General features: G+C 36.7%; 1 protein-coding gene across 1 annotated transcript in view; it reads right to left on the bottom strand.

Moving 5' to 3' along the window:
- Positions 1–10,556: 10,556 nt before the first annotated feature.
- The window catches only part of PCLO (piccolo presynaptic cytomatrix protein), a 310,882-nt gene continuing 295,410 nt past the window's right edge, over positions 10,557–26,028 (bottom strand). Inside the window, 3 exon segments of the mRNA XM_032484107.1 lie at positions 10,557–15,241; positions 16,728–16,873; positions 17,291–17,425. Of these exon segments, the coding sequence (XP_032339998.1) occupies positions 15,101–15,241; positions 16,728–16,873; positions 17,291–17,425 (422 nt within the window). The 3' untranslated portion in view covers positions 10,557–15,100.

Here is a 26,028-nt window from a genome sequence, read left to right as displayed (position 1 = left end):
CCAGGACTTTCTCAGGACCCTTCTGTGATCTGAGGCTCCCTTCCTGCTGCCCCACCGTTTCTTCTCCCTATTCACAGTTGTCATCCTCCCATCTCGGTCTGAAGGCTCTCCCTGCCTGCTTCTCCTCCCTGCTGCCTTACCATTCACAGGCAACACCCCAAGTCACTGGCACATCCCATCCTGCCCAGGTATCTACTCCTTGAAAGACCCAAAGTGACACAAATTGAACATCGGGTGGTTTGAGGAAACAGGTGGTGGGATGTGGTTTGGGGTCACTGTCCAATTGGCAAGTGAGATCTCATCCTGAGTGAAATGTGAGGCCAAGATAGTCCCTGCAGAAAATGGCAGCTCAACTGTTAATGATTTCATGAGTAGTGACTTAGGAAAATGTCCCCACGGAGAGGGATGTCCTTGCTGCTGTGATGGGTAAGACATTTTAAAGATACAGGGTAAAAACAGCCCATAAGGACAGCACAGTTGACTGTTTACTACTAAATTAAATTGAGGCCTTACAGAAGGACAAGGATAAACTGAAGGCAGTGTGTGACAGCCGGAGGCCGCCGCGGCGGTTTACACAGACGCCCTCGCTGCCTGCGTTGGAAGAGCAGGCGCAGTAGCGGGGCTGACCCAGCTTCCGCATTTAGAGCCACAGAGCTCGGACACATCCGAACATTCAGCAAAGACAGGACTTGTACCCTAAGGTCAGGGCAGAGGCTGGGAAATGTGAACCCTGGAAACACTGGCCCAGATGGCCTAAGCACTCCCCTCAGATTACTGCTCTTCTAGACGGACTTCATCCTGCCTCTAAGCCTATGACCTCTTTTTCCTTAGAGCACCTATTTCAGAAAAAGTGTAATTATACGTTTTTATTCTTTGCCTTTTTAAAAGATATAAATCCTTTTAAAAAAAACGTCTTGACTGCTTTACAGCCCAGCAAAGTCCTTCTGGGGATCATCCTTTCCAAATTTAATCACCAGGGGAGACCGTGCATCATCTCCCAGTCTCTGTGGGAGGGCAGGAGCCTCACTGCCACGAACACCAATTACACAGACGTTGTAAAACATTTGCAAACGCAGGAATAATCAATTGGATATGTCTAGCGCATTGAGTTAACTCCCCTGACCCCCTCATACTCTAGCACTTTCCCACTAGCTCACCCCAGAGCTTGGAAACCCTCCTGCTATTTATTTCCATGGAGTTGAGGTCTGACTGAGTTCTGGCCTCATTCCTCTATTCCCACGGCCTTGAAATAAAGTCTTCCTGTGCAATTTTTGCTTTAGCAGTGTCCCTGAAGTCGTAGCTCTTCAGATCCCTCTGACCCTGAGGCCTTGCAGAGGGCAGGAGGCTGTCCCTCCTTCGTCAGAGCTAACACTTCTCCCATGCAGGGAACGGCTGCAAGAAACAGGTGCCCCTCTCGAGAGTTGCTCCCTCACCTCATTCTGGTTACTAAACTAATGATGAGGACTCAGTTCTAGCATAAGCTAAAAAGAGACATGCTCGGCCTGCTTAAAGAGGAGAGAGGTTATACACTGAAGAATCCATAAGAGTTAGCTAAGTAGCCAAGGAGATGCCACGACAACTGAGTTTCGAGAGTGCTTGATTAAGGGGCCAGAATTAAAAACTAGACAAGAGCAATATATTAACTTGGCAGCATTTTCTTGGAGCATTTGATTTTATACCTTTGTAAGGACCCCAGAAAATGGAACACTTACTGCTAAGTGTGGCTCTTAGAAGCCAAGAATGAGATGGACCACACTGAGCAAAGTGCAAATGCCTCTGCTGCCTGGCAGACTGCAGAGGAAGAAGAAAAAGACTCAGGAACGTGAGCCTGGTGGAACTGATGTTACATGAGTCCAGAACACCCACTAGAGGATTCTGCTTCACGGGAGGGCCTGGGGAATCCAGCATTCAGTGAGACCGTCAAGAATGCACTGGTAGGGGCACCAGCATCCATAAGAAGTTCAGTGGAAGCTCATCTCAGAGTCACAGGGAAGTCATCAGGAGAAGTGCTCACGGAGCTGGTCTGACCAGTATCCATGAGGATGGCGAGCCCTGAAGTCATCGAGTCTAGAGGGCAGAGCTTAACTGCCCCAAACTAGGGACCCATAGGATTGGAGTAGTAGCCAAAGGGGACATGACCCCCAGGGACTTAGAGGTTCTTAACAGAACAAAACACAAAATATACTGGTAGCTAATGAATGTGCTGTTTAACATCTACACTCAGAAGCAGGCTGGAATGGACGAGCAGGAAGCTGAGGGCTATTGTCTCAATAAAAACTGGCAAATTTTTCCCCAGTTCTCAAACCTAAAACAATCCTGAGATCTAGAATTTGTTGCCTGAACAGATGACCGTGTGCCCAAGAGGAGCAGGTCTGTAACACCACAGCAAGTATATACTGTACTGATTCACCAAGTCCTTCCCCAAAGAGACTCACAGCCATTTACTCATGATTATACACTGGGGAAAGGGAAATACCCAGAGAATGATTAGACACAGAGTCTGAGTTAACACTGATACTTGTAGACTCAGTATATCATCATGGATCCCTAGTTAGGGTGGGAATTACAGGAGCCATGTAATAAATGGAATCCTGCTCAAATCTGACTTAAGAGTGGATCCACTGGGTCCACAGACATACCTGGTGACCATTGACTGGTCCCCAGATGTGCAATTGGAATTGCCACTCCTGGAGCATTTCCCATGTTGGATCCTTGGACTTACTGAGAAGGCCAAGTTGAAGACTCCAAAATTATTTCCTCCTCCCTCTTTCCAGCCAAGATAGTAAAAGCATCCTTGGGGGACAGGAAGGAATTGTAGAAATTAGCATCATCATTAGCGACCTAAAGGATGCAGGTGTATGGATGCAACCCTAATGTACACCATTCTGGCCCCCAGAGAAAATGAATGGATTGTGGAGAATGACTATATCCTACTATAAACTCAGGCAAGTAACAGCTCTGGTCATAGTTGCTGTGCCGTGTGTGATTGATTGCTAAAGCCGACCAGTAAGGCTTCAAGGGCATGGCAGACAGACGTGGGATTTGCAAATACAATTAAAAAAAATTTCTGATCAGAAAGGTCAGGAAAAAGTGCATTTATGTGGAATGGACAACAATATTTACTTAGTTTTCCTCCAGGAGTATATTAACTCTCTCATTCCTCTGTCATAATATACTCAGAATAAATCTGAATCATCTGGACATGTCACAGATTATCACATTATAACATTGACGACATTACGTTGATGCTAATTTGACACTATGAAAAACTGGTGCCTAGGACAGTGGAGCCTTGCTAAGACACGTTTCAGAGAACTGCTATTTCAGTTTCTAGGGGTCCAGTGGTCGGGGCCATTTGAGATATCCCCTGAAAGGTGACAGAAAAATTGATGTATCTTACAATTCTTATAATAGGAAAGCGAGCACAACACCTAGTAGGCATTTTGGGCTCTGGCTGGAACACGCTGTGCACACAGAATTAGTGTTGTGGCCCTTACATCCAGTGAAAAGGTCCGCAGAAAGTGAGGCTCACTTTATTGATTATACATAGATTCAGATCTTGACTCAGACTTCGTATAAAAATCCTGTAAAGGTGGATAATTACAGTAAATTTGGGAGGGTAGTTACAGAAAATGGGAGCAAGTGAGTCAACAGGATGCAACTGTTTTCCCGATCTTGTTAGGTCTGTGGGGAACCTCGTGGGTTGTGTAGTACAGGCCGTTGATCTGGGAAAATCAGGCCCTGAGAGGGGAGATAGTTTGTTAGCACGAATTAGTGCTGAAACGATGGTTAGAGTCCAGTTATTCTGACGGTCTATTATTTTCCACTAAGTCACATGGTCTATTGTAGCTGGAATAACGTTATTTGAAAATACTGTGGTTACCCACATGAAATTTATATTCCTTGAAATAGCTGATCTCTTAATTTGCCTCAGTCGTGGCGCTGAATAAATCCTGCATTTGCCCCATTCAAAAGAAGAATTAACAATGCAATTTGAGAAAATGGTGATAATGCTGAAAAGCACGGAAAATGCTAACAGGCAGAAAAATTTCCAAATTACAAGTATGTCTCAGCTATTTTCTCACATATTTAATAGTGAATTTGTTTTGGAGAATGTTGTTTAACCCATCCCACCCCTGGGCACTCTTTGGTTACCATGTACCTTCCTGAGATGAGGTTGTAGATTTTCCATCCTCAACTCTAAGATTTCATTTAAATTTTTAATTTGCTTTTGGTCAGTTTAACAACAGTAGTTCACTTTTAAGGTTATTTCTATTTCAGATTCTAAATCTCAAATTATTTCAGGGGCACTAATTAATCAGCATTTCACACTGATTTTCTTGAAAGATTTTTTTTTTCTCAGATTCCTTGTCAGTGCAAGTGTTTTCATCACTCAGGTGATGGTTCTGAGATCATAAGTTGACAAAAGTTTATCTGAGAATAATTTTCTCCTTCTCTGTGTACTTTAAAATTCAACAGTCTTTTACTGTGAAGCATTTCTCATTATGTAAAATGTGTTTTGTGTAAGAATGATCACTTTATATTAAATTCACTGACAAACATATTTAATTAGAAGAAATGTTCTTTCAGAATTTATAAGAAAAATGGTCCTCTTGTCCAAGATTTGACCGCATGCTAGACTCAGAAAGGGAATCTCAAATAAGGCCAAGAAAGTGTGAGTGATTTTTCATCTCTCCTTTTCTCTGGAATCCTGACACTCGTGAAAGTCTTTTACTATTAAACCAACACCATCCTGGCCTCAAAGTCCTTTTTCCTTTTCTCCCTTCCCTCACCACAGCATCTACAGAAGGTGTGAGTACTCCCTCTTACAGGAATATTGGAAACATTCAAAAGCTCTATTCTATTGACAGTAAGAGTTTCTCCTATTTCACAGGTAGAACACAGAATTGAATTCTCCAGCTCAACAGCATACAGCTGCCCCTCCCCCAACCATTAGAAACTTTTCTTCATTAAAAGCAGAAATGTCACCTGAACCTCATGAGGGCAGTTTGAGCTTGCTAAGTAGTCAGTTTTGCTAATAATTAGCTATTGTCTCTGGGTCAGCTATCTTTTTTTCAGAATTTTAGGTGCAACTCTGTATATTTTGAAGAAAATGGTAGTTTCTTATTTCTTTGGACACATTCTTTGAAGAAGAGACTTAAATATGTCTAGAAATGTATTGTTTGGCAACGTTTCAATTTACAAATAAAAGATAGAATCACAGATTGCCCTTTTGCAATCACAACACTCATTTTAGAGCAGTATCATTATTACCAAAAATCAGAATTTATGCAGTTTATGTAATCTGACCGTGACACCCTTAAACCTCTCTTTTCAGCTCCTCTTCACCTTTGTAAACTATGCTTGGAAAGTATAGTTTCTCAGTATTTTTGAAACAAGTAATGAGTTTTTGCAACCCTTGTTTACAATATTCCCTTAACCTTATTCTCTTGGCTCAACTGGTAAACTCTAGTCCCCTTTTAAGACTTCACTCATAGTCCCCTATAATTTTCCTGATGTACTCAGGAAGAATTTGTTATTCCATCTTATTTAATTTTTTTGTTTCTTTTTCCCGGTCCAACTGTCTGTCTTTAACTTTCTTTACTTCCCTTGTTAGCAATCACATATTCTATGATCCGGCAATTTAAAGTCAACTTGCCCTGAGACCTGAATTCTCATGCCCATCTGTCTTTTTATCTAATTTATCTGGTAAACCCAATCTAAGTCATATTTACCATGTCTGTTCTCTGCTTTTATGTATGAACCAAGTCGAGGCTGGGGAAAGCAAGGCAGATCGGAGTCACTCCGTGCTGTCACTAAGCTCAGAAGGGCTCTCGGTTACGGCACCCTTCTCATCCTGTCGACCCGCTCTCCTGCTCACTTCCTATACTCTTCAAATATCTAACATTTATTCGTTTCTTCTTCACTCTAAGCAGATGACCTCATAAATTATCTCACTGAGAAAAACACAGACATCAGAAGAAAACTCTCTTAACCTCTTCATATCAAACTTACCGTCTCTCTCCATCTGTATAATGATGGCCGTTTCTCTCTTTCTTTCCCTTGGGTAGTCGTTTTAAACCTTGGCTCAACATTGATAGTTGTGGAGCTTTCAAAAAATACTTCTTCCTGGGGCCCCGAAGCCAGAGAAGATGATTTGGGTGCCCATGGTTTTGAAAGCTCTTTAGATGATCCTAATGTGCAATCAGGCCGGGAATTAGAAAAGCTTTCCTTTCTCCTCATAGTTTTTAAAACAAGTATTTAGATTCCATTTCTCACGTCCTGCACTAAAATGTATTTTTCGTCCTTCTCTATATGCAGAGGGAGTGTAGAGAATCACTGCCTCTCAAATTTGTTTTTTTCCATTGATTTTGCAATTTATTTGATCCTCTCTCTTGTTAACAACCAAACCAAATCAAACCAAACCAACTGAGTGACTGACCACTGACCAACCAACAAACCAACAAAAACTTTAGATTCTTCCATCATACCTGTGATGATCAGTTGTACGCATCCACTTGGCTAGGCTGCAGCACCCAGTCACTCCTCTGAACACAACTTGCAGCATGGTCGTAAAAGTATTTCATAGAGATAATTAACATCTCTAAACAGCTGACTTCAAGTAAGGAGATTGCCCTCAATAATCTGGGCTGGCATGGCTGATCTCCTCAGCTGAAAGTCCTAAAAACCTTTCAGAAGTTTAGACTCCAAAATGAAGAAATTCTACCTGTGGACGGCAGTGCCAGCTTCTGTCCCAGAGTTTCCAGCCCTCTGATGCAATCCAAATGTCTAAACAGAATCAAATACTTATTGAGTCCATTTAAAAAAACTGGTTTCTGCCCCATCATTCCACAACCTATACAAGTTATAATTAACTTTGTTTTGCAAACACACTTTTCACTCTTTCTCAAAAAGCTTAATTACAGTCAACCATTACTTATTTTCGCTCTTTCAAAAAAATTTAAATTGTGGAAACCATAATACATAGAAGGGTAAGTTTAAATAATAATTATTATACAAATATTCATATCACCACAGAGACTAAGTATCTTTGAATCCCCTAAATATTATTATTCCCCAGTCACATTTTTTCCCCCTAGGAGGTAACCTACCTTTTCTTCAGGTAACCAACCACTCCTTTAATTTTCTTCATCGTTATTAGAATCACACTGTGTTTTTGGTAGCACATTACTTTTTCTCCATGTATTTGTGAAATTCATTCGTATTGATGTGTATAGCTCTTGTTTGTTCATTTAAATTGTCTTACATCATTCTGTTCCCTTACTATTCCACAAAATATTTACTCATTTTATCACTGATGGGTTTTGGGCTTGTTTTGAGTTTGGGGCTATGATGAATGATACTGCTATAAACAGACATACAAGGAGAATCAAAATACTTAATGATGTGTATAGCAAGGTACGTTCCAATTACCATAGTTGCCAAACCCATGTGAACGGAAGCCTGACCAACCAGAACAGAGTTTCTCGGGTACACTGTGCTGGTGTTCTGGCTAAATAACCACCCAGCATTCTTGAAAATGGCTCCCGGTTCGCATGTTCAAGGGTTTTCCTGATGTCTGTGTCCAGGAGGGGCGTTACTGGGTTGTGACGTATGGCAATCTTCAACAATAACAAGGTGATTTCAAACTATTTTTAAAATGGCTGTGCCAATTTATACTTAGATCAACTTATATACTTACACGAGAATTCTATTTCCAACAGTGGCTTCCTCAGACTGGATTTTTACTATGTGCGTATTATGTCTCACTGTAAACTGGAATTACCCTGAAACTAAGTAAGTCAGTTGACACTGAGAATCTGTTTCTATGTTTATTAGTCATTTGGACTTCTCATCTAAAGTATCTGTTCAAGATTTTTTCCTATGTATCTATTACATTGCTTTTCTTTTCCCTTATTTGTGCTATTTTTGTTTTGTTTTGGTGGACAACATTGATCAGATTTTAAAAAGTACTCTTCCAAGTGTGCTATCAAGTTTTTATTATGAATAGATATTGAATTTTATCAAATGTTTTCCACCATCTTATGATTTTTATATTTTAATATATTAATGGAGTAGATTGCATTAATTTTCCAATATGGAAATAATCTTGTGTAACTGTGATAATTCAACACGGTCATGTTTACCACTTTTAAACATTGCTGGGTTGGGTTTGTTAAGTTTTGGCTTTGGATCTTGGCATCTGTTAATTTCTCATATCTGACAATGGTAGCTTGGCCTTATTCTCTTTTCTTTGCCATAGGTTTGTTCATATTATTGATCTCTTCAAAGAATCAAATTATTGGAAGGTCATTTTTTTACTGAATAATTAATAAAAATATTTCTTAATTTTTACAAATAATAAAATATTAAATATAATTTAAAAATAAAAAACAAATGTTTAACTTATTTGGAGTTAGTTGAACAGAGGGAAAAGATTTCAACATTTTCAAATCATAGTTCTATTGTTTTAATAGAGAACTATTTTGGCTCAATTTCCTATAAAATCTTTAGAGTGTAGAGGTGAGGCATTTTCAGCTCTTAAGTGCCTAGATAAAAATAGTCAATTATTAATCATTTATCTAATTGTAACCTTTTAGATCTGGCATGCATCATTTTAAAAAATGTTCCAAGATATAATTTATCTAAGAATGCTCTTAAAAGGTTACCATAAGTATATTAGACACTACCTTTGCTCTTGGCAAGAGGTTGAGAAGGAATAGCATATTGGATAAAAGTTGATCCATCAGTGTCAATGCATTCCTAAATTTAATTATTTTACAGAGATAAATAGAAAGAAAAATAAAAGTAAAAATTCAAGTTAAGTAGATTTCCTATACTGTTTTAAGGTTAAAGAAATGATAGAGAATTACCTTGCCATAGAAAAAAAGTTATCAAATAAAATAAGATACACATAAGTCCACTCAGTGATGTACCCACTGGCGTAAAAGGATAAATTTGAGGCTTAATAAGAGTAACAACTTCAATGAATTAAAACATCAAATATGTTAAAATTCAATTTCTTTTTTAATATATAATTTTTATTGAAGTATAGTCAGTTTACAATGTTGTATCAATTTCTGGTGTACAGCATAATGCTTCCATCATACATGAACATACATGTATTTGTTTTCATATTCTTTTTCACCATAAGTTACTACAAGATATTGACTGTAGTTCCCTGTGTGATACAATAGAAACTTGTTGTTTATCTATTTTATATATATCAGTTAGTATCTACAAATCTCAAACTCCCAATTTATCCAGTCCCACCTTCTTCCCTTCCTGGTAACCGTAAGTTTTTTTTCAATGTCTGTGAGTCTGTTTCCATTATGGAAATAATTTCGTTTGCCTTTTTTTTTTTTTAGATTCCACATATAAGTGATATACAGTATTTTTCTTTCTCTTTCTGGATTACCTACATTGACGGTCTTTAGGTCCATCCATGTTGCTGCAAATGACATTATTTTATTCTTTTTCATGGCTGAGTACTATTCCACTGTATAAAAATACCATAGCTTCTTTATCCAGTCATCTGTTGATGGACATTTAGGTTGTTTCCACGTCTTGGTTATTGTAAATTATTTCTGCTATGAACATTGGGGTGCATGTGTCTTTTTGAATTAAGGTTCTCTCTGGATATATGCCCAGGAGTGGGATTGCTGGATCATATGGTAAGTCTATTTTCAGTCTTTTGAGGAATCTCTATACTGTTTTTCGTAACGGTTGCACCAAACTACATTCTCACCAGCAGTGTAGGAGGGTTCCCTTTTCTCCACACCCTTTCCAGCAATTATCTTTGTGGACTTTTGAATGATGGCCATTCTGACAGGTGTGAGGTGAAACCTCATTGTAGTTTTGATTTGCATTTCCCTGATAATTATTTCAGAGCAGTTTTTTTCATGCCTATTGGCCATTTGCATGTCTTCATTGGCGAACTGCTTGTTTAGGTCTTCTGCCCATTTTTGGATTGGGTTTTTTTTTCTTATTAAGTTGTATGAGCTGTTTATATATTCTTGAAATTAAGCCCTTGTCAGTCTCATCTTTAGCAAATATTTTCTCCTATAGGTTGTCTTTTTGTTTTGCTTATGGTATCCTTTGCTCTGCAAAAGCTTGTAAGCTTTATTATGCTCCATTTGTTTATTTTTGCTTTTATTTCTATTGCCTGGGTAGACTGCCCTAGGAGAACATTGCTGAGATTTATGTCAGAGAATGTTTTGCATATGTTTTCTTCTAAGAGGTTTACAGTGTCTTATGTTTAAGTCTTTAAGCCATTTTGAGTTTATTTTTGGGTACGGTGTGAGGGAGTATTCTAATAAAGTTCAATTTCTTGATCTGGGTGGTGTTTACAAGAGTGCCTGACATAATCATTTATTAAGCTATACATTTGTTTTATTCTGTTTTCCATATACATGCTGTTTAAAACCTATTTTTTAAACTAGAAGAGTGAATGTATTCATGATATAATTTTCAGAGAAAATGTTCTGGGAGGCTCTATTTCTATATTAAGTAACAATTTATCAAGCTGATAAACACAAGAACTCCAAGTTGATATTTTCAATATTTATTAGTAAGGCTGAGGTCACAGCCTTTATACAGCACAATTTGCATTAGTTATCAAGATACATCTTGTATACAATCACAAAACCAAGACATATTTTTACATAGAGTAAAACTCAAGACAGATTTACAAGCAGTTTTTATACAATTCTCATGTATTTCAGTTAAATTTATACAACCTTTAGCCCAAGAATTTGTATTTGTTCTTTAGATTTTCCACAGAGATTTGGGTAGAACAGAAAAAAGGACACATTAGCAAGTCACCAACACGGCATGCAACATACAGTTAGAAACAAGATATATTTCCAAGTACTCTACTGTTAATTTTGAAATCAATTTTATTAGGTTTTTACTTTTTCATAGAAGAAATTTATTTTCTTTAACATCAGGTGTGTTTCTGTTAGCCTATCAACACACACATTAATTGGTAGTGGGAGCACCTGAGCACATCACCAACAAATATACAGACACGATCAAACAATAATCACATTCACATGCTGAATGCCACATGAAAGTAGTATTTCCACTTTGTCTAGGTTACCACACGTATAGTTATGTACAGGGTAACGAATTAAGAAAATGCTCTCAATCTACCTATCAGATAAGGAATCACTTGGTTAAATGATTTTGCTTTAAAGGGTACCTTTAACGATAACAACATGGAACATACAGAAGACATCAGTGTGTCATATTCAATGAGAATATCAGTTTCACTCATTCATTCTTGTTTTACATCAAAGGCAAGTTATTATTAAAGAGACAGCTCATAATTATATTCACTGAGCTTTCTTTTACTTCCATCTCAAGCTCAAAAAGAGGGAAAATCACTCTGTCACATGTAGAGTTATAAACACATATATATAGCTGCAGTTGGCTGCTTTTGGAGTATTAGACATTGTAGCAATGAAAATAAGTTTTTAAAAATATCGTTAGTTATGATTTAAATAATAAAGTAAAAAAATACTATAAACATCTTTATGATATCTTAATGAAATGAAACATTGATCAAATAATTTCTAATAAGTTGGGCACAATATAGTATATAATTTTATTTTACTGCACATCACCACCAACCTAGTGTCACTACCTCTATTACCACTGTCATCACAACCGTACCTATAATAAGAAGCAATATCAGCTGGTTACCAGCTATAATAGCCCCACAATATGACTACTTTAATGTGTGTGATCCACAAAATTAAATCCACTGATATGTTGAAAATACGCATTTATTCATGTGATTACTTACAATATGGGCAATGTTAAGGAGCAAAGACATTCACTACCCTTTAGTCTTGGATACTGTTCTTTGAAGCTGAAATGGTAAATAAAGAGTTGAGAGTCACCAAAAATCTCTTTAATCTTAAGTAAAAACGGGGAAACACCAACCTCTTTCTACTACTGTTATCTATGTCTGCAACGACAATTATAGACATCCCTGTCTTTTGTAAAAGTTCACTCTGTGCTTTTGCTTCTACAAATAAAAGTTTCTTGAGGACCAAATTCTAAACCAAGAAGCAACTTCTGTCTCTGATGACTCAGTGAGACTGTGGGAAAAGCTGAGATGCTTTTCACGGTATAAGTGCTGTCACTGGACGAATCCAATGTGTTACTTAGAGATTACAAACTTTGTCTCTATTAGGATAAAAAAAAGCTGATTCCAATAAAATAAATAAAGTAAAAAGTGGAAAATCATGTGCTGTGATATATACAAAAAAGTAAAAAACACCAAGAGCCCTATTTGCAATTAAAAAAGAAATAGTTTTGTTGTAAGAAGGGTAATCAATATCACTTAGAAGAAATGCATGCGTATAAGGATCAGTGTTGCATAGAACAATTCCAGTACAACCTAGGTGTTTGGTCAGTGGCAGACTTGGCACACTTGGCAGGATCTTATCCTCTCTGAAGGGGGATGCTGGTGCACAACAAGAAGCCCTGTCATAACTCTCTTGATTGGCCTGGCTCCATCACCACTTCTTGGAACAGAGGGGCACCTATAATGGAAAGACTCCCCTTTCGGGTCAAATAGCTACCAAGGTATGATTTTTGTTCTGGTGGCGCCTCCTTTTTATGTATTCTAAAAGAAACTGCAACTGGAATGAAGTAAGCTAGCTGGTCACAAACTTCTCACAGCACACTTCTGGATGTAAGTGGCTGTAGAAAAGAACCCATGGTGAGCCAGGGTTTCCTTTTAAGGATGAACAGCAGAGCCTTTGTGTCAGAAGGAGATCTTCCTGAACCCTTTTCTTCCCCAATTCTGAGTGATGATCATAAGCTTCCTCAAGTGCTAAACTCTGCTGGAAATACCCATGGCAACCATCAGCAGGTCTAGTGGTCTCTAAAAATAAAATCCTAGCAATACCAAATCTTTGAGTGATCCCCTCGCCACATGCTCATTTGAGAGCAGTATCAATGATAAATCACACTGCACTGTCAGGGGAGGGGAGACCAAAACATAGAAGGAAAAAAAGTGACTGTTACCTTTCTCAGACTGGAAAGGAGTGAATTTGTATTTCTTTCTGAATACCTGGGATTTATTAGAAGTTGTTTTTTAATGTCTTAAATGTAACCAATTTCTCTCAGATTTAAAGTATGTTTTTCTTTAAAAATGAGAACATTCAATAGCTGATCTATATATTTGGAGATGATTTCTCTGATCCCACTAAAACCTCACCCTTGAATAGAGCAGCAGCTTCTAAACTCAGTATCTGCTGAGAAGCAATTTAATTAATTTATTTTTGTGGATACGGAATAGGATAAGATCTCTATAATTTATTTAATTTATGACAACCCTATTTGCAAATCATTTTCATTGAACTGTTTACCATGTTCAGTTAAAAAGAAGTTTGTCATTTAAATAAAAAATTAGTTTTGGAGCTAATATACTCTTTTATCCATGTTAGCGCTTGCCATTGGTTTGGACGATGCTTTTTCACATATAAAATTTGAGAAATAAAAAACTGCGTAATACATATTCCTCACTTATACGTATAAAAACTCTATTTGGAAATGTGCTTTCATCTTCTCTCACAGATCACTTAGTTTGATCATCCTAACATCCCATTAGGAAGGCTAGGAATATGTAATTATGTTGTCCTACAAATAAGAAAATTGAGCACAATTTAGTTTAAGTGACATGTACAAGGTGACACAGTCAGTGGCAGAACCAAGAGCCAAAGTCAGCCTTTTAATCCCAGTTGAGTGTGTCTCCTGTAATTCCATGTTACTTCCTTCGTCAATGTTGTTGGCTGATGGGGGCGAGGATGCTTCATTTTAATGACTTAGACATTGGTCCTTTTATTCTATATTATTAAAATAACTCAAAGTATATTTTAACTGCAACATAATGTTGATTTTTTTCACATATTTTCCCAACATTGATGAACTTGATCACTGTGATACTGTCATTAATGTAGGAAAAAGGGCACTAAGAGAACATGAATTTGGTGTCAGAGTCTTCATTTTACAGTCAGTATTAAGGGAAAAAAATGGTGGAAGAGCAGGAAATGATACCAAGTTAATTACTCAATGTCACAGATTACTATAATTGGTTTGCCAGAGGAAGAATTTTCTCTCTGTCAATATATCGCTGAAGAGAAAGAAAACAGGTGGGCTAATGCATTGATCTGCAGTTCCACAAAGGACACGTTACCATGCTTCCTAGAACATACCAATGTGATCTAGGTCCTTTGGTATGTAGATTGGAAATATCTTGGCTTCAGGGTAAGTTATGAAGATTTTGATGTTTTCAGCCAAGATTCCAAATATTTTGTGGGGTTCCAGCATTCTTTTTTTGTTAGCCAGTCATGGCTTTATTTCTAGATAAATGTAACTCCATCTCTACTTACTATTATCTTCACTATACATTATTTCAAATTATACAAATGTGCTTTTACAACATCAATTCCAAAGTGGTGTTGTTCACCCTGGTAACATTTAGACACAGAGAAAACCTGTACAATATGGTCTAAAAGCTATAGTTGCTACATCTCCAGTTCCCTTTTCCCTACAAACACAACCTCCTTGCTTCCGGCCTTGGACACATATTGTAGGTGTATCCTACGTCAGAATCTCAAAACAGTTAGTTGTCTGAGAAGGTAAGATGAAGAGGAGAGACTTCTGTACTTCAGAAAACTCAGTTCTTTCCTTTCAAGTTGTCTTGCATAAAAGGTTACTTCTGTCTGCATTAGAAACCAATCTAATCTTTGCGCCTCTATCTTTAGTTACCTATAGCTCAACTCTACTCAAAGATTTTTGCATTAAGTAATTAAAACTTCTCTCACCGTCCTTCTTTACAGCCACAAGAAATCCAGGATTTCAGAGCTCCTTTTTTTTTGTCTTCAATATATGAACTTTCTCATTTGAGTTTTTTTCTATGTTCCACAACAATAAGTTTACAAGGCATCGGGTATGTTTTTGCCTTTTGTTCCTCCTCTCATGGTTACCCCCTGAAAACATAGCTTAGAACAATAGTATACAACTGTACTGTTGATTTAAGATTATATAAAGCACTTTCTATACCCTGAGCAGACACATTTCTTCAATGGGTTTGAGTAGGACTGACCAAAAGTTTGTGCCAGTTGACTATTCTTTTTCTGAGATCCACTTTGTCAAGCCAGATACAGGCTTCACCAATCAAGGTCTTTTTCATAAACTTCCCTCCATTGGAAAAAAGTAAAATCTAGAAAAAATAGCCAAAATTATAAATATTTATGTGTATATTTTCAACCTCTTTTATGGACATTTGTTCATCAAAGAAATAACACAGACAAGAAAGGGTGAGGGTGAGAGGAAGCAGCAGGCATACTTGCAGGAGGACTAACAACTAAGATGTCAAAAGATTTGCATAATATTAATTGACATCAACATTCCCAAAGGCAAAGACACATCCTGAAGGATGGGAGAGTTCTAGACAAGACATGGATTAGTGGCTAATTCTAATGAGGTTTATGTTTAAACTGATAGAAACTTTCACAGAAAACCCTGCTAGGTGTATTGTTTACCAGTTTATAAAATATTAACTCAAGGACAGAATTATTTGGATGGTGAGTAAATAAAGAAGAGTTTACAAGGCAGATAGAACATAACACTAATTTTAAATAGCATTTAATTTACTGGTGATTTTACTTTAGTATGCACTTCCCTTCAGAGTGTCCTTGAATTTTTTTTATTTCCCTCAACGCTGTGAATCCTCTCCATGCAGTTTTTGCTTTGTAATTTCTCTTATATTGGTCTCTAGTCCAGGCCTTTATTTAAGTGCCAGTTACCATGGTCTTTCTTGTCCGATATATTTTTTATCTCTTCCCTCCCCCTCACCCCTTTTTCCTCTTATTCCTTGCCTCTACATCTACTAAAGATAGACTATGTTCAAGCATTGTGCTAGGCTGCAGAACAAGAGCAATGAAAATCAAGCCTTGCACTGGAGAAGCTGATTGTACACAAGCAGTGACTGGTTCAGTATATAAATTGTTGCACAAGACTGGGATTAACGGCCTGATGAGATAAGCAGAACCATTATGTGACTCAGGTGTGATGAATTACACCCAGGGTCATCAGTAAAGGGTTGAGTTTACATTGGAAGAGGTGCAGTATTGTGATAGATGGAGACAGATGGAGAAGGGGGTATTGAGGGCAGGAAAAATATTAGCCAAGAATTAGAGCCTTAACCTGATTAGGAGATTCTGATGTGACTGGAGTAAAGAGTGAGTGGAAAAGTATACAAGGAGATAAGATTAAATCAATACAATTAGAATTCACCATAGCCAACTCTGAATGAGTCAGGATAATAGTGAGTAATCAGAGGGTTTCAATGTGTACTGGCCAGTGGTTTTTAAAAGATACCTCTGCCAGCAGTGTGATGAAATAAATTAAAAGGGTAGGATATTGATGGCAAATAGGCCAGGTAGACTGCTGAAATGATCTAAGTAACAAAGATGAGGACCCAGAGAGGGTTCGTGGCTGTGAGCAGCTAGATTAGAGGAGATGTGGTAGCTGATTGGATGGGGTGAGTGGGCTGTGGAAATTTAAAGTGCCCCTGGGAAGATAACTTTAAAAATTAACTTGTAAAATATCACATAGTATATGAATGACATATACATACTGAATAATTAAATGGGAAATAAATACCATATGAATGGAAATTTAAAAATAGGAACCGAATGAGTTACCTGAAGAGAATGTCCAGCAGGACTTACGCTGAACCTAAACGTTTCATTGAATGAAGGCTCTCGGTCATGTCTACATACTCTTGTTTTTTTCTTGATCACCTTTTTTTGGGTAGAAATGTTCATCACATATATTTTCACATATAAATCTGAAAGTAAAAATTCAGCTTGTTAAGTGTCCATAAATAATACAATTTTTTATTGAAAGAATTATAATTATATATTGAGAGCTCTGTGACATTTTATACAAAGCCAGTAAGTAGGCTGTGAACAATTTGTTTCAGACAACATACAGGAATTAAAATATACACCAATTTTCTTAGCAAGTCAGATACTGTCTTGTTGTATAATAAATAATTACTCTAAGTTTGTGTTAAAAAATCTAATTTTTAACAGGTAAAAATATCAACTTGCTCCATGTAAGATAAATTAATTCTTCTTTCCTATTTTTCAGGTATATTTGGTACACAGCCCAAATTTTAGTTAGCATTTTCTAGAATATTTAGGACATACTCCTAAAGAATTCCTAGATAGGTTACATTGATCATGATCATAAAATTAGATACCTGGTAAGTGATCAGGAGATTTAAATTTGTAGGTGATATTTCTGCACTGGAGTATTTCAACTATTAGTTGTTCACCATCTGTTTTCATTTCTTTCTTCAATGCGATCTTGATTTCTCCCATTACCTGAGTTTTAACTAGAACAATTTAATAAAAAAAAGTTAAGGCATATGTAATACCATTTACTAAATGGTTAGTTTAGTAATTCATTCATACATTCACTTACTGAGTGTTTATCAAGTGCTGAACACCTTATCATACCTTGTGGAGATGCAGATGAATAAACTCAGTCCAAGCCCTTAAGGACTGAAGGGTCTCATGGGGAGACTGATAAATTACACACTTACAGTAAAGTATATTAAGTAGAATGATAAGCTAGTAACAAGAGTCATATGGAGGAAATTCAAGGAGATAAGTATTACTCAATTGCAGATTTTTAGGCCAAAAGAGGTACTAGATGGGACTGTAGGAGACTCTAGGAAGACAGTCATACACAGAAATAGTAAATTCTAATATAATTTATAGGAAATAAAAAGTCAAATGAAATACAGGAAGTTGTTTGCTACAATTCCCCGTTACTAGGCTTGCTCAACACTTGCCAACACAACAAAATGTCACTGTATACTATATCCACTTCCATTCTATTTTCTTTGTAGCCATCAAGAGTAAACTGTAATAAAACTGCACAAGGGAAAAGACAAGTGATTTAAATGGAGTTTCATAGGTTTCTTTCTAGTGTTTATCTTGGACCTGACACTACTGAAGAAATTCTTCATGCTAGGTCAAGTTCTTTATTGATTCACCCTTTCCTCTATTAACCCATATATTTATCCACTTATTCATTCATCAACAAATATTTTATTTCCCACCCTACTCTGTGATTAGCACTATTAGGAAGAATGAATGCAATAGTAAGCCGATGTACATATGCTTGTTAGTTTTATGATTTTTCTATTGGGAAGAAATCCATCAATGACATAGTTTCATCAATAAATCTATAATTAGGAAGAGAGAAAAGTTTCTGAAATACAAGAGCCTGGTTACAAGAAAGCCTAGGAAAGGCCTGCTTGAGCTGAAGCCAGAGGATAAGAATTAAAGAGGTGAAATGGATGGGGAAGAACATTCTAAAGAGAAGGAACAGTGTGTTCACAAAATCCAACACCACGGGGCTGCAGAACTAAATAAACACTCACGTGATTATAACACATTGTGATTGGCACTATGTCAAGAATTTGGTTTTTACCTTTAGAACAATAGGAATCTATTGAAGGTCTTTAATATGGATGTAGATCCTTTGTTCTCAAACAGTTTGGTCTCAGGATTTCTTTATACTGTTAAAAAAAAATGGGGGTCCTCAAAGAACATTTGTGTGAATTATAGCTGTCCATATTAGTAATTTAAATATACTAAGTATAAAGTAAAATTAGATATTTAAGTACGTATTCATTCAGTTAAAATGACAATAACATACCTATAAATATGTTAATGAAAAATAAGCATATTTTCCAAAACAGAAAAAAAGTAGTGAGGAGTGCTATTTAATATTGTTTCAAATTTTATTGAAGCTTGGCTTAATAGAGGACAGCTGGCTTCCCATACCTGTTTCTACGTTAAATCCAGTTCAATATGTTGTTTTAGTTGAAATATATTACCGTCTCAGACAGATGTATACAGTTGGAAAAGGAAGGAGTATTTTAAAATCTTTTTCAGATAATTGTGGACAATCTTTAATATACTACATTAAAACTCAAAAACTGGTAGTCTCTTTAAGATTAGAAATGTGGACATTGTAAAATGACTATAACTCAATCAAAAAATGGAGGAAAAAAAAGAAACGTGGAATCTGAAACCATATCAATGAACTTTTTGTACTGTTAAAAGACAATAATCTGTCTTGCACCTTGAATGGACCATTTAACTATACCTGAATTGGTGACATCACATCTTGTTCACTTTGGAAAATACTGCTTCACTGAGTTATGCAGGTTTTTAAAATGTCGACACAATTCATCCAATATTAAAAGCACATTTGTTAATATCAGCACTGATATCACCAAAGAATTCTGAATACTGAAAAGCTGTCCAGCTCAAGGAGGCAGATTCAAGTTTTCTAAAATTTTATTTTTACTTAAAATCTGATTTTTTATCATTGACAACAATGATGGTCAATTGTTTCTCTTAGTGACAAGTTCACTTTGTTAATTTTTAAGAAAATGGCAGCTGAATACAGTCAGACCTCTGCATCCATGAATCTAAGCAATCGAGGATCAGAATATTAAATTTTTTTTTTCTGGAAAGTTCCAAAAGCAAAACTTGAATTTGCCACATGGAGACAACTATTTACATAGCATTTACACTGTATTAAGTATTATGAGTAGTCTTGAGATGATTTAAAGTAAACGGGAGGACATGCATAAGTTGTATGAAAATATTGCATCATTTTGTATAAGGGGCTTTAGTATAAGCAGATTTTGGTATTTATGGAGGTTGGAGGGAGGATCCTGGAGTCCATTTCCCACGGATACCAAGGGATAACTCCACCCCCATCTGAATAAGCAAAGTTTATCTGTTGTCTTTCAAGTAAAAATGCTATTTCTTGTAAAAAAAGGCTAGCTCAGCTTGCAACTCAAAAAAATTACACAAATGTTTCCTCAAGTCAACCTTCATATTTTGCTGTGCAGCAGAAGTGCCTTGTGTTTATTTCCCACTTCATCCCACAGAATATTAGAAAGACATGCACTTAAGCGTCTAAGTTTACTAACAAGAATTTTAACTTCTTTATCAAGGATATTGCCAGTTAAATAAAACTGACAATGTTTTCCCCTGTAAATGCATGGTAGTAAAAAAAAAAAAAAAGAAAGAAAGAAACAGAGAAAAAGAAATACAGGCACAATTAGTACAGTTTGGCGCCACTGCCTTGATGTGTGCTAAGTCACCAGCAGGTTTTGGATTATCAATGTAAAGGTCAACACAGTGAAAAGGTAAATAACATCTTAGTAAATTTAGACATAATTTTGACCTGGATGTACTTCAACAGGCGTGGGGACCCACAGGGATTTCTGAGCCATGCTGTGAGAATGACTATTAAAGAACACAGTGGAGCAATCTTTGAGAGCAATTAAAGTAACAAGAGCACCACGTACAAAAGTTTAAAACTATTAGATTGTAGTTATTTAATCATTTTGATTTAATTTTGTCACCCTTTTGGGAAATGGGTTTTTAAAAATGTACTTCTTCCCTGGATTAATTAACCATTTGTTTAAATTGATTTAGATTTTCATATCTGGATGTACTCTGATGTGTGAAAAAATATCAATACCCTATTTCAGCCTGCTCTCTTCCTTCTGTCAAAAAACTAATGCAAGTCCCCCAAATACGCAAAGTTGTCCTCTATATGTTTTATAAACTGAAACGCAAATCTTCCAGACATAGTTAAATCATGATAAGTCAGCGGCCAGTGATGACAGATACTTCACAGCAGCTGAGTGTTAGTTTTCCTCTCAATAAATTCCAGAAAACAAAGTGCAAGCCAAGAATTTTATATATAGCCAAAATGTCCTTCAAGCAGCCAAACTATAATTTTAAGCATAAAAGAACTCAAGAATACCGTAGAAAAATTGATTCTCGAGAAATACTGTGAGAGGATCATTTCATCAAATCAAAGAGATAAGCCAGAGAGACTTCAGCTGAAGGAATGATGGTGAGTATGGAAGATACTGAACTGCAGAACTGAGACTAAGATAAGAGTGAGGACAGGTGGGTGGAAAGACAGCATGTAAGTGTATGTACGCTGACCGACTGAAAATGGACGGAGAAAGGAGAGAAAGGGGCAAGCAGAATGAGAGTATGGATTTCTGTGGAGACAAAAGGTAGGTGACAAGGGGTACCACTTAAACTGACAAGCCAGATAGTAAATGGTTAAGTAAGAAGAGCCAACATTATAAAAGTTATAAAGAAAAAGACAAGCACTGGAACAAAGATACAAAGCTTCTTAACTACAAAAGAAATTTTTAAAAAAGAATTAAAGACACCAAACAGAGAAAGAAATACAGCAGATATAACATCATATACACAATAGCTATAAAACAAAAATGCGAAGTTGTGATTAAACATATCTGTCATATCAATAAACATGAACGGGTTTAGCTACCGTATTTTAAAAAAGACTTTCAGGTTGACTCAGAAAGCAGGTTGACTCAGAAAGCAGGTTGACTGAGAAGGCTATGCTATGCTACAGTTTAGTTTTGTTTCAAATAGTCACAAATACATAAATTGTAAGCGTGTCAGATGTATGGAAACAATAGGAGAGTAGGGCTTGGTATCTTATTATGAGACAATAGAAATCAATTCAAAATGTAGTAAACAAGACAAAAAACGACATTTTACAATAAAAGCTAAAGATTCGTAAATCATAATGAAGACACAACGATTATGAATGTTTATGCACCACTAAAATAAGGTTGAACTACAAAATAGGATGTAAAGATGTACAAGAAAAAAAAGTGAGTAATAATAAAACACTGTAACACAACATTCACAGTACAGGACAGGCCATGGAGACTAAAATAAGTCACGACTCACCACACTGAGACACCACAATCAATAATGCAGACTTTATGGATTTATACATATATTAAACACTACACGCTGATGAGAGAAAATACCTTCTTTTCAACTAAACATGGAACATTGATCATGTGGACTGATTATGCCCTGAGTTACAAAGAAGACACCAGTGAGCTCTATACAGTGAAGCCAGTACACTGTCTGATCACACACACAGAAAAAGCCTTCAAAGAAACAATTCTTGGCTGAATGGCAAAATACAGTAAGAAAATAGAGAAATTCTAAGAAATAAGCATAATGAAAACACTATCCGCATCCTTGAGAGCTGAAGTAATGATCAGAGGAAAAGCAGCGTCTTAAACACTTGTGTCGCTTAAAGCAATGATCAGAAGAAAATGCACATATGCATCAACACTATCAAGACCGCTTTTAAAATGCAATTGATTTAAACTTCTACCTCCAAAAGCTAGAAAAAGAACAACAATGTAATAGAAAAGAAAGTAAAGGGAAACAAATAATAAAGAGACACACTAAAATTAATGCGGTAGAAAACAGAAAAAATAGTACATAAAATGAATGAATCAAAATTATAGCACTTTGAATGGCATCAACAAAATAGAAAAATCAATAATGAATTTAGTCAATGCCACGTGGCCTTAATAGTATTATCTAGGAGTGACATGTGGCCTTTTAACTAGAACACTACTCTCCTCTCAGTGGTGTAAACATTTTAGTCTCATGACTATACCCTAATACGATCGGCTCACATTCTGTTGATATATTCTTGACAGACTAAAGCTGCAAATATGATCTACTGTATTTCTTTGAACTTGTGAGGGAGCATCCAGTTCTGGTTACTGAACCATTTTAAATAAGTATAAACACGCCCATTCCAATCAATCTGTTTTATTTTAAAGAACTTCACAGGAAAATGAAGAATCTTCAAGATAAAAATGAGAAAAGAGGGCAGATCTTAGAATCTCCGTTCTTTAATACCTAGAGAAACTGGGGGAAAAAGTAAAATTTAGGAAAGTATTAACCAGTAGCAACCAAGCAAAAAAAAGTCTCCCGCCAGAAAACGCTGAGAGGGGTGTGGAGGGATGGAAGGCAGATTCCGGGAAGGCACGGCTCAAAGGAGTCACGGACCAGACCACCTATCACAAAATGTTGCCAGGAAAAGAAAGTTAAGTTGACAAAACCCTGAGAATTATCACCAAATCCTCATCCCAGAGAATGGAGGGATGGACAGTGAGAGGAAGGCAGCCCCGGGGAAGTGGTGCTGAACCCTCCGAACGGGCAGCTTTGGCTCCTCACTAGGAAGATCCGAGGGTTTCAGTGGAAACAGGAAAAACCACCAGTGCTTCCCATTTCCTGGAGCTTCAGGATGAAGGAGGAGCAAATCCAAAGCTGAGAGAATCGTTCCACTGGAATAAGACGTACCTGGGCTTGGTGGACCGAATGCTGGCAAAACACTGTAACCACATCTCAAGCGAGCGAGCAAAACCTAGTCAGCCAGGGCTTCAAATCTACCTGTAAACAGCCTTTTCTTTCCTTCAGAGCCATAGAAAATCGGGTGGAACTACTACTGCTCCATCTCTCAAACTAACTGGGATGGGGGGGGGGCAAAAAGAGGATTCTCACAGGTGAAAAGAGAATCGAGGGAAAGTCACTCCCACCATTTGGAGCCGATAGGAGGTGAGGACAGAATTGATCACATTAATGAGCATTAAGAAATGACACAGCAAGACAGATTCTTCTGGGAGACATTCACTTTGAGAGGCCATAACCTCTTTTATAGGCGCTAAGCCTCCAACAGGCCGAGCACATCAGGCGTGTTGCTGCTGGTTTGCACTTCCTCACGTGCGAAGCAAGGAGGAACTAACAACGTGCTAACTAAAGTTCTCGAGGCATCACACGGCCTGTTTTTTCTTGGAAGGTTAAATTCACATGCTTCACAATGTGATACTTGTGAGGTTCTTGTTAAGTTTCTCCTCTTCAAAGATCGTTCCAGCTTGCCCTTTACTGTTTCTCCTAAAGGGCGAGAGGTGGTCTCGAAGGACGCTGACGTTATTAACTTGAGCCGTCACTATCAATCACGCTTGTCCTTCCATCGGTCCAGGATGCCTTTGTCATATCAAACAGATGCATGCATGGCGACAGAAACCTCTGTGTCCCCTGGCTTCACGGGGTTGGGGTCGGGGTCGGGGTCGGGGGTGGGAGGGGCAGCAACTTCAGATCTGCTCGAACCTTCGACCCAAAGAAGACAAGGCATACATAGAGGGCATGTGAGGATGTTTTGTAATTTTGTTTAGAGTAGAGAGTAAATGGACTGTAGAAAATTACATTGACTAGATTCAGGGTCTCTTGGTTTCCTGAAAGGTATGCACTGGTTGTATTAAAAGGATAAACATTAATTCTACTCTAGAGAAGAAATCTATCCTACAACATGGCACACGGCTATGATTAAGAATACAAGAAGAGGAAGGAATGAGTGATACAGAAAGCACAGTTCAGACATGAGAGGACAAAATAATAGGTATGGAGAAACGTGGGGATTACAGAGCCAAAGCACAAGTAATCCCATTTAAAAACTGTTAGTGAATTAGAAACATCCTGGGAACAAAATTAAGTAACACAGAAATCAGTATCATTGACATAGAGAAAAGAAAGGCTTAACATAATAGAGAAAGAGAAATAGAAAATAAAAAAGTTACAGAGCAATGATAGAGATGTTAGAACTGAAAAATATGGTCCCATACAACTGACGGCACAGAAAAAGTAAACTCGAGAGAATAGAAAATAACATCCGCTTAAAATATAGAGGTGTTTATCCGAAATAACAGAAGAGTGAATCTGTGGATCAGATCAGTCCGTATTCCTGGAAATAATGATCAATTGATAAGCTACTTCAAGGATACAGAAAACATTCTTTAAAAATCCAGGGGGAAAAATTAAGTCCCCTGTAAGAGTACATTGGTGTATAAAAGAAACAGCCTTCCTAAAATATTTAAAAGAATATGTCAAGAATGTAGATTGTAATGAGTGAAAGAAAAAGAGAGGAGAGAGACAGGGAAGGAGGGAGGGAGGAGGGAATGAAGGGAAAACTGAAAGATGAAATCTGAAAGGACAGAAGAGGAAACTGGAACAAAGTGTAAATGTTGATTTTCTTTAAGCAGACAGTTAATCAATGAAATTTAAAATTGAAATATAGGATTAAACAACACAATTACTCACCCCTTAATATTTTCAATTTTGTTTCTTAAACTTAGATCTTTTATAAACTATGGCTAAAATATTTAGTGAAATTTTTTATTGAAATATTTTACATGACTAAAATACTTATTGAAATTAAGCTATTCCTTTGTTTTCACTGTTTATGTTCTATTAAATTAAAAAACAATATAATCATTTTTTGACAAAGAACATGAATAATTCACTTCCATTTTAACAAAACTGTGTGGGTTCTTGTCTCTTTAGCTAGCTGGAAGTGCTCCAACTAAGTGTAATTGTAAAATTGGCTTATTTTTATCTTCCACAGCTTTATTTTTTCACACTCTCTGGTGCTTTATATTCCTTTAAGATATGCAGTGTTTTTTCCACTTTTCTGTTTTCTTAGGAAAAAAAGGTTTACATATATTTTATCTTTGAAAAAAAAAGTGTATGTCTTATCTGTATGCACACATATATATAACTATATCTAGATCTCCAACTAATTTATATTTTTAGAGAAGTGTATTTTAAAAAAAATTACAATGAACAAAACGCAATCATTACTCCACAGCAAGAAATAAGGTTGGTATAATCCTCATTTTACAGGTGAGAAAACAGCGGCTTGTGTGTTTTAAGTAACTTGCCAAGTTGTTACATGTTCTAGGTAGAACTTTAATCTAGCTCTTCTGATTTTAAACACAGGGTTCTATTATGTCATGAACACCTTATATTTTCTAATGAATCAGATTTTTAAAACATTGACTCATTCACAAGAATATTCATTTTTTAAAACTGTTTTTTTCAGAAAGAAAGGATTTTCAGAGGCTCTTTTGTTATTTTGTTTTAGCCACAGAGAAGGCATAGCAAGCAATCATTTTGGTTTTTAAACAACTGCTAGAAGTTACTGTCTTCCTTTACACATGAGATTATGCAGGTTACTTATATTTAATAACCAAACAGCAAT

Source organism: Camelus ferus, chromosome 7 (assembly GCF_009834535.1).
Source record: "Camelus ferus isolate YT-003-E chromosome 7, BCGSAC_Cfer_1.0, whole genome shotgun sequence".
In the NCBI taxonomy this organism is placed as follows: Eukaryota; Metazoa; Chordata; class Mammalia; order Artiodactyla; family Camelidae; genus Camelus; species Camelus ferus.
This window is presented reverse-complemented; position numbering and strand designations above follow the sequence as displayed.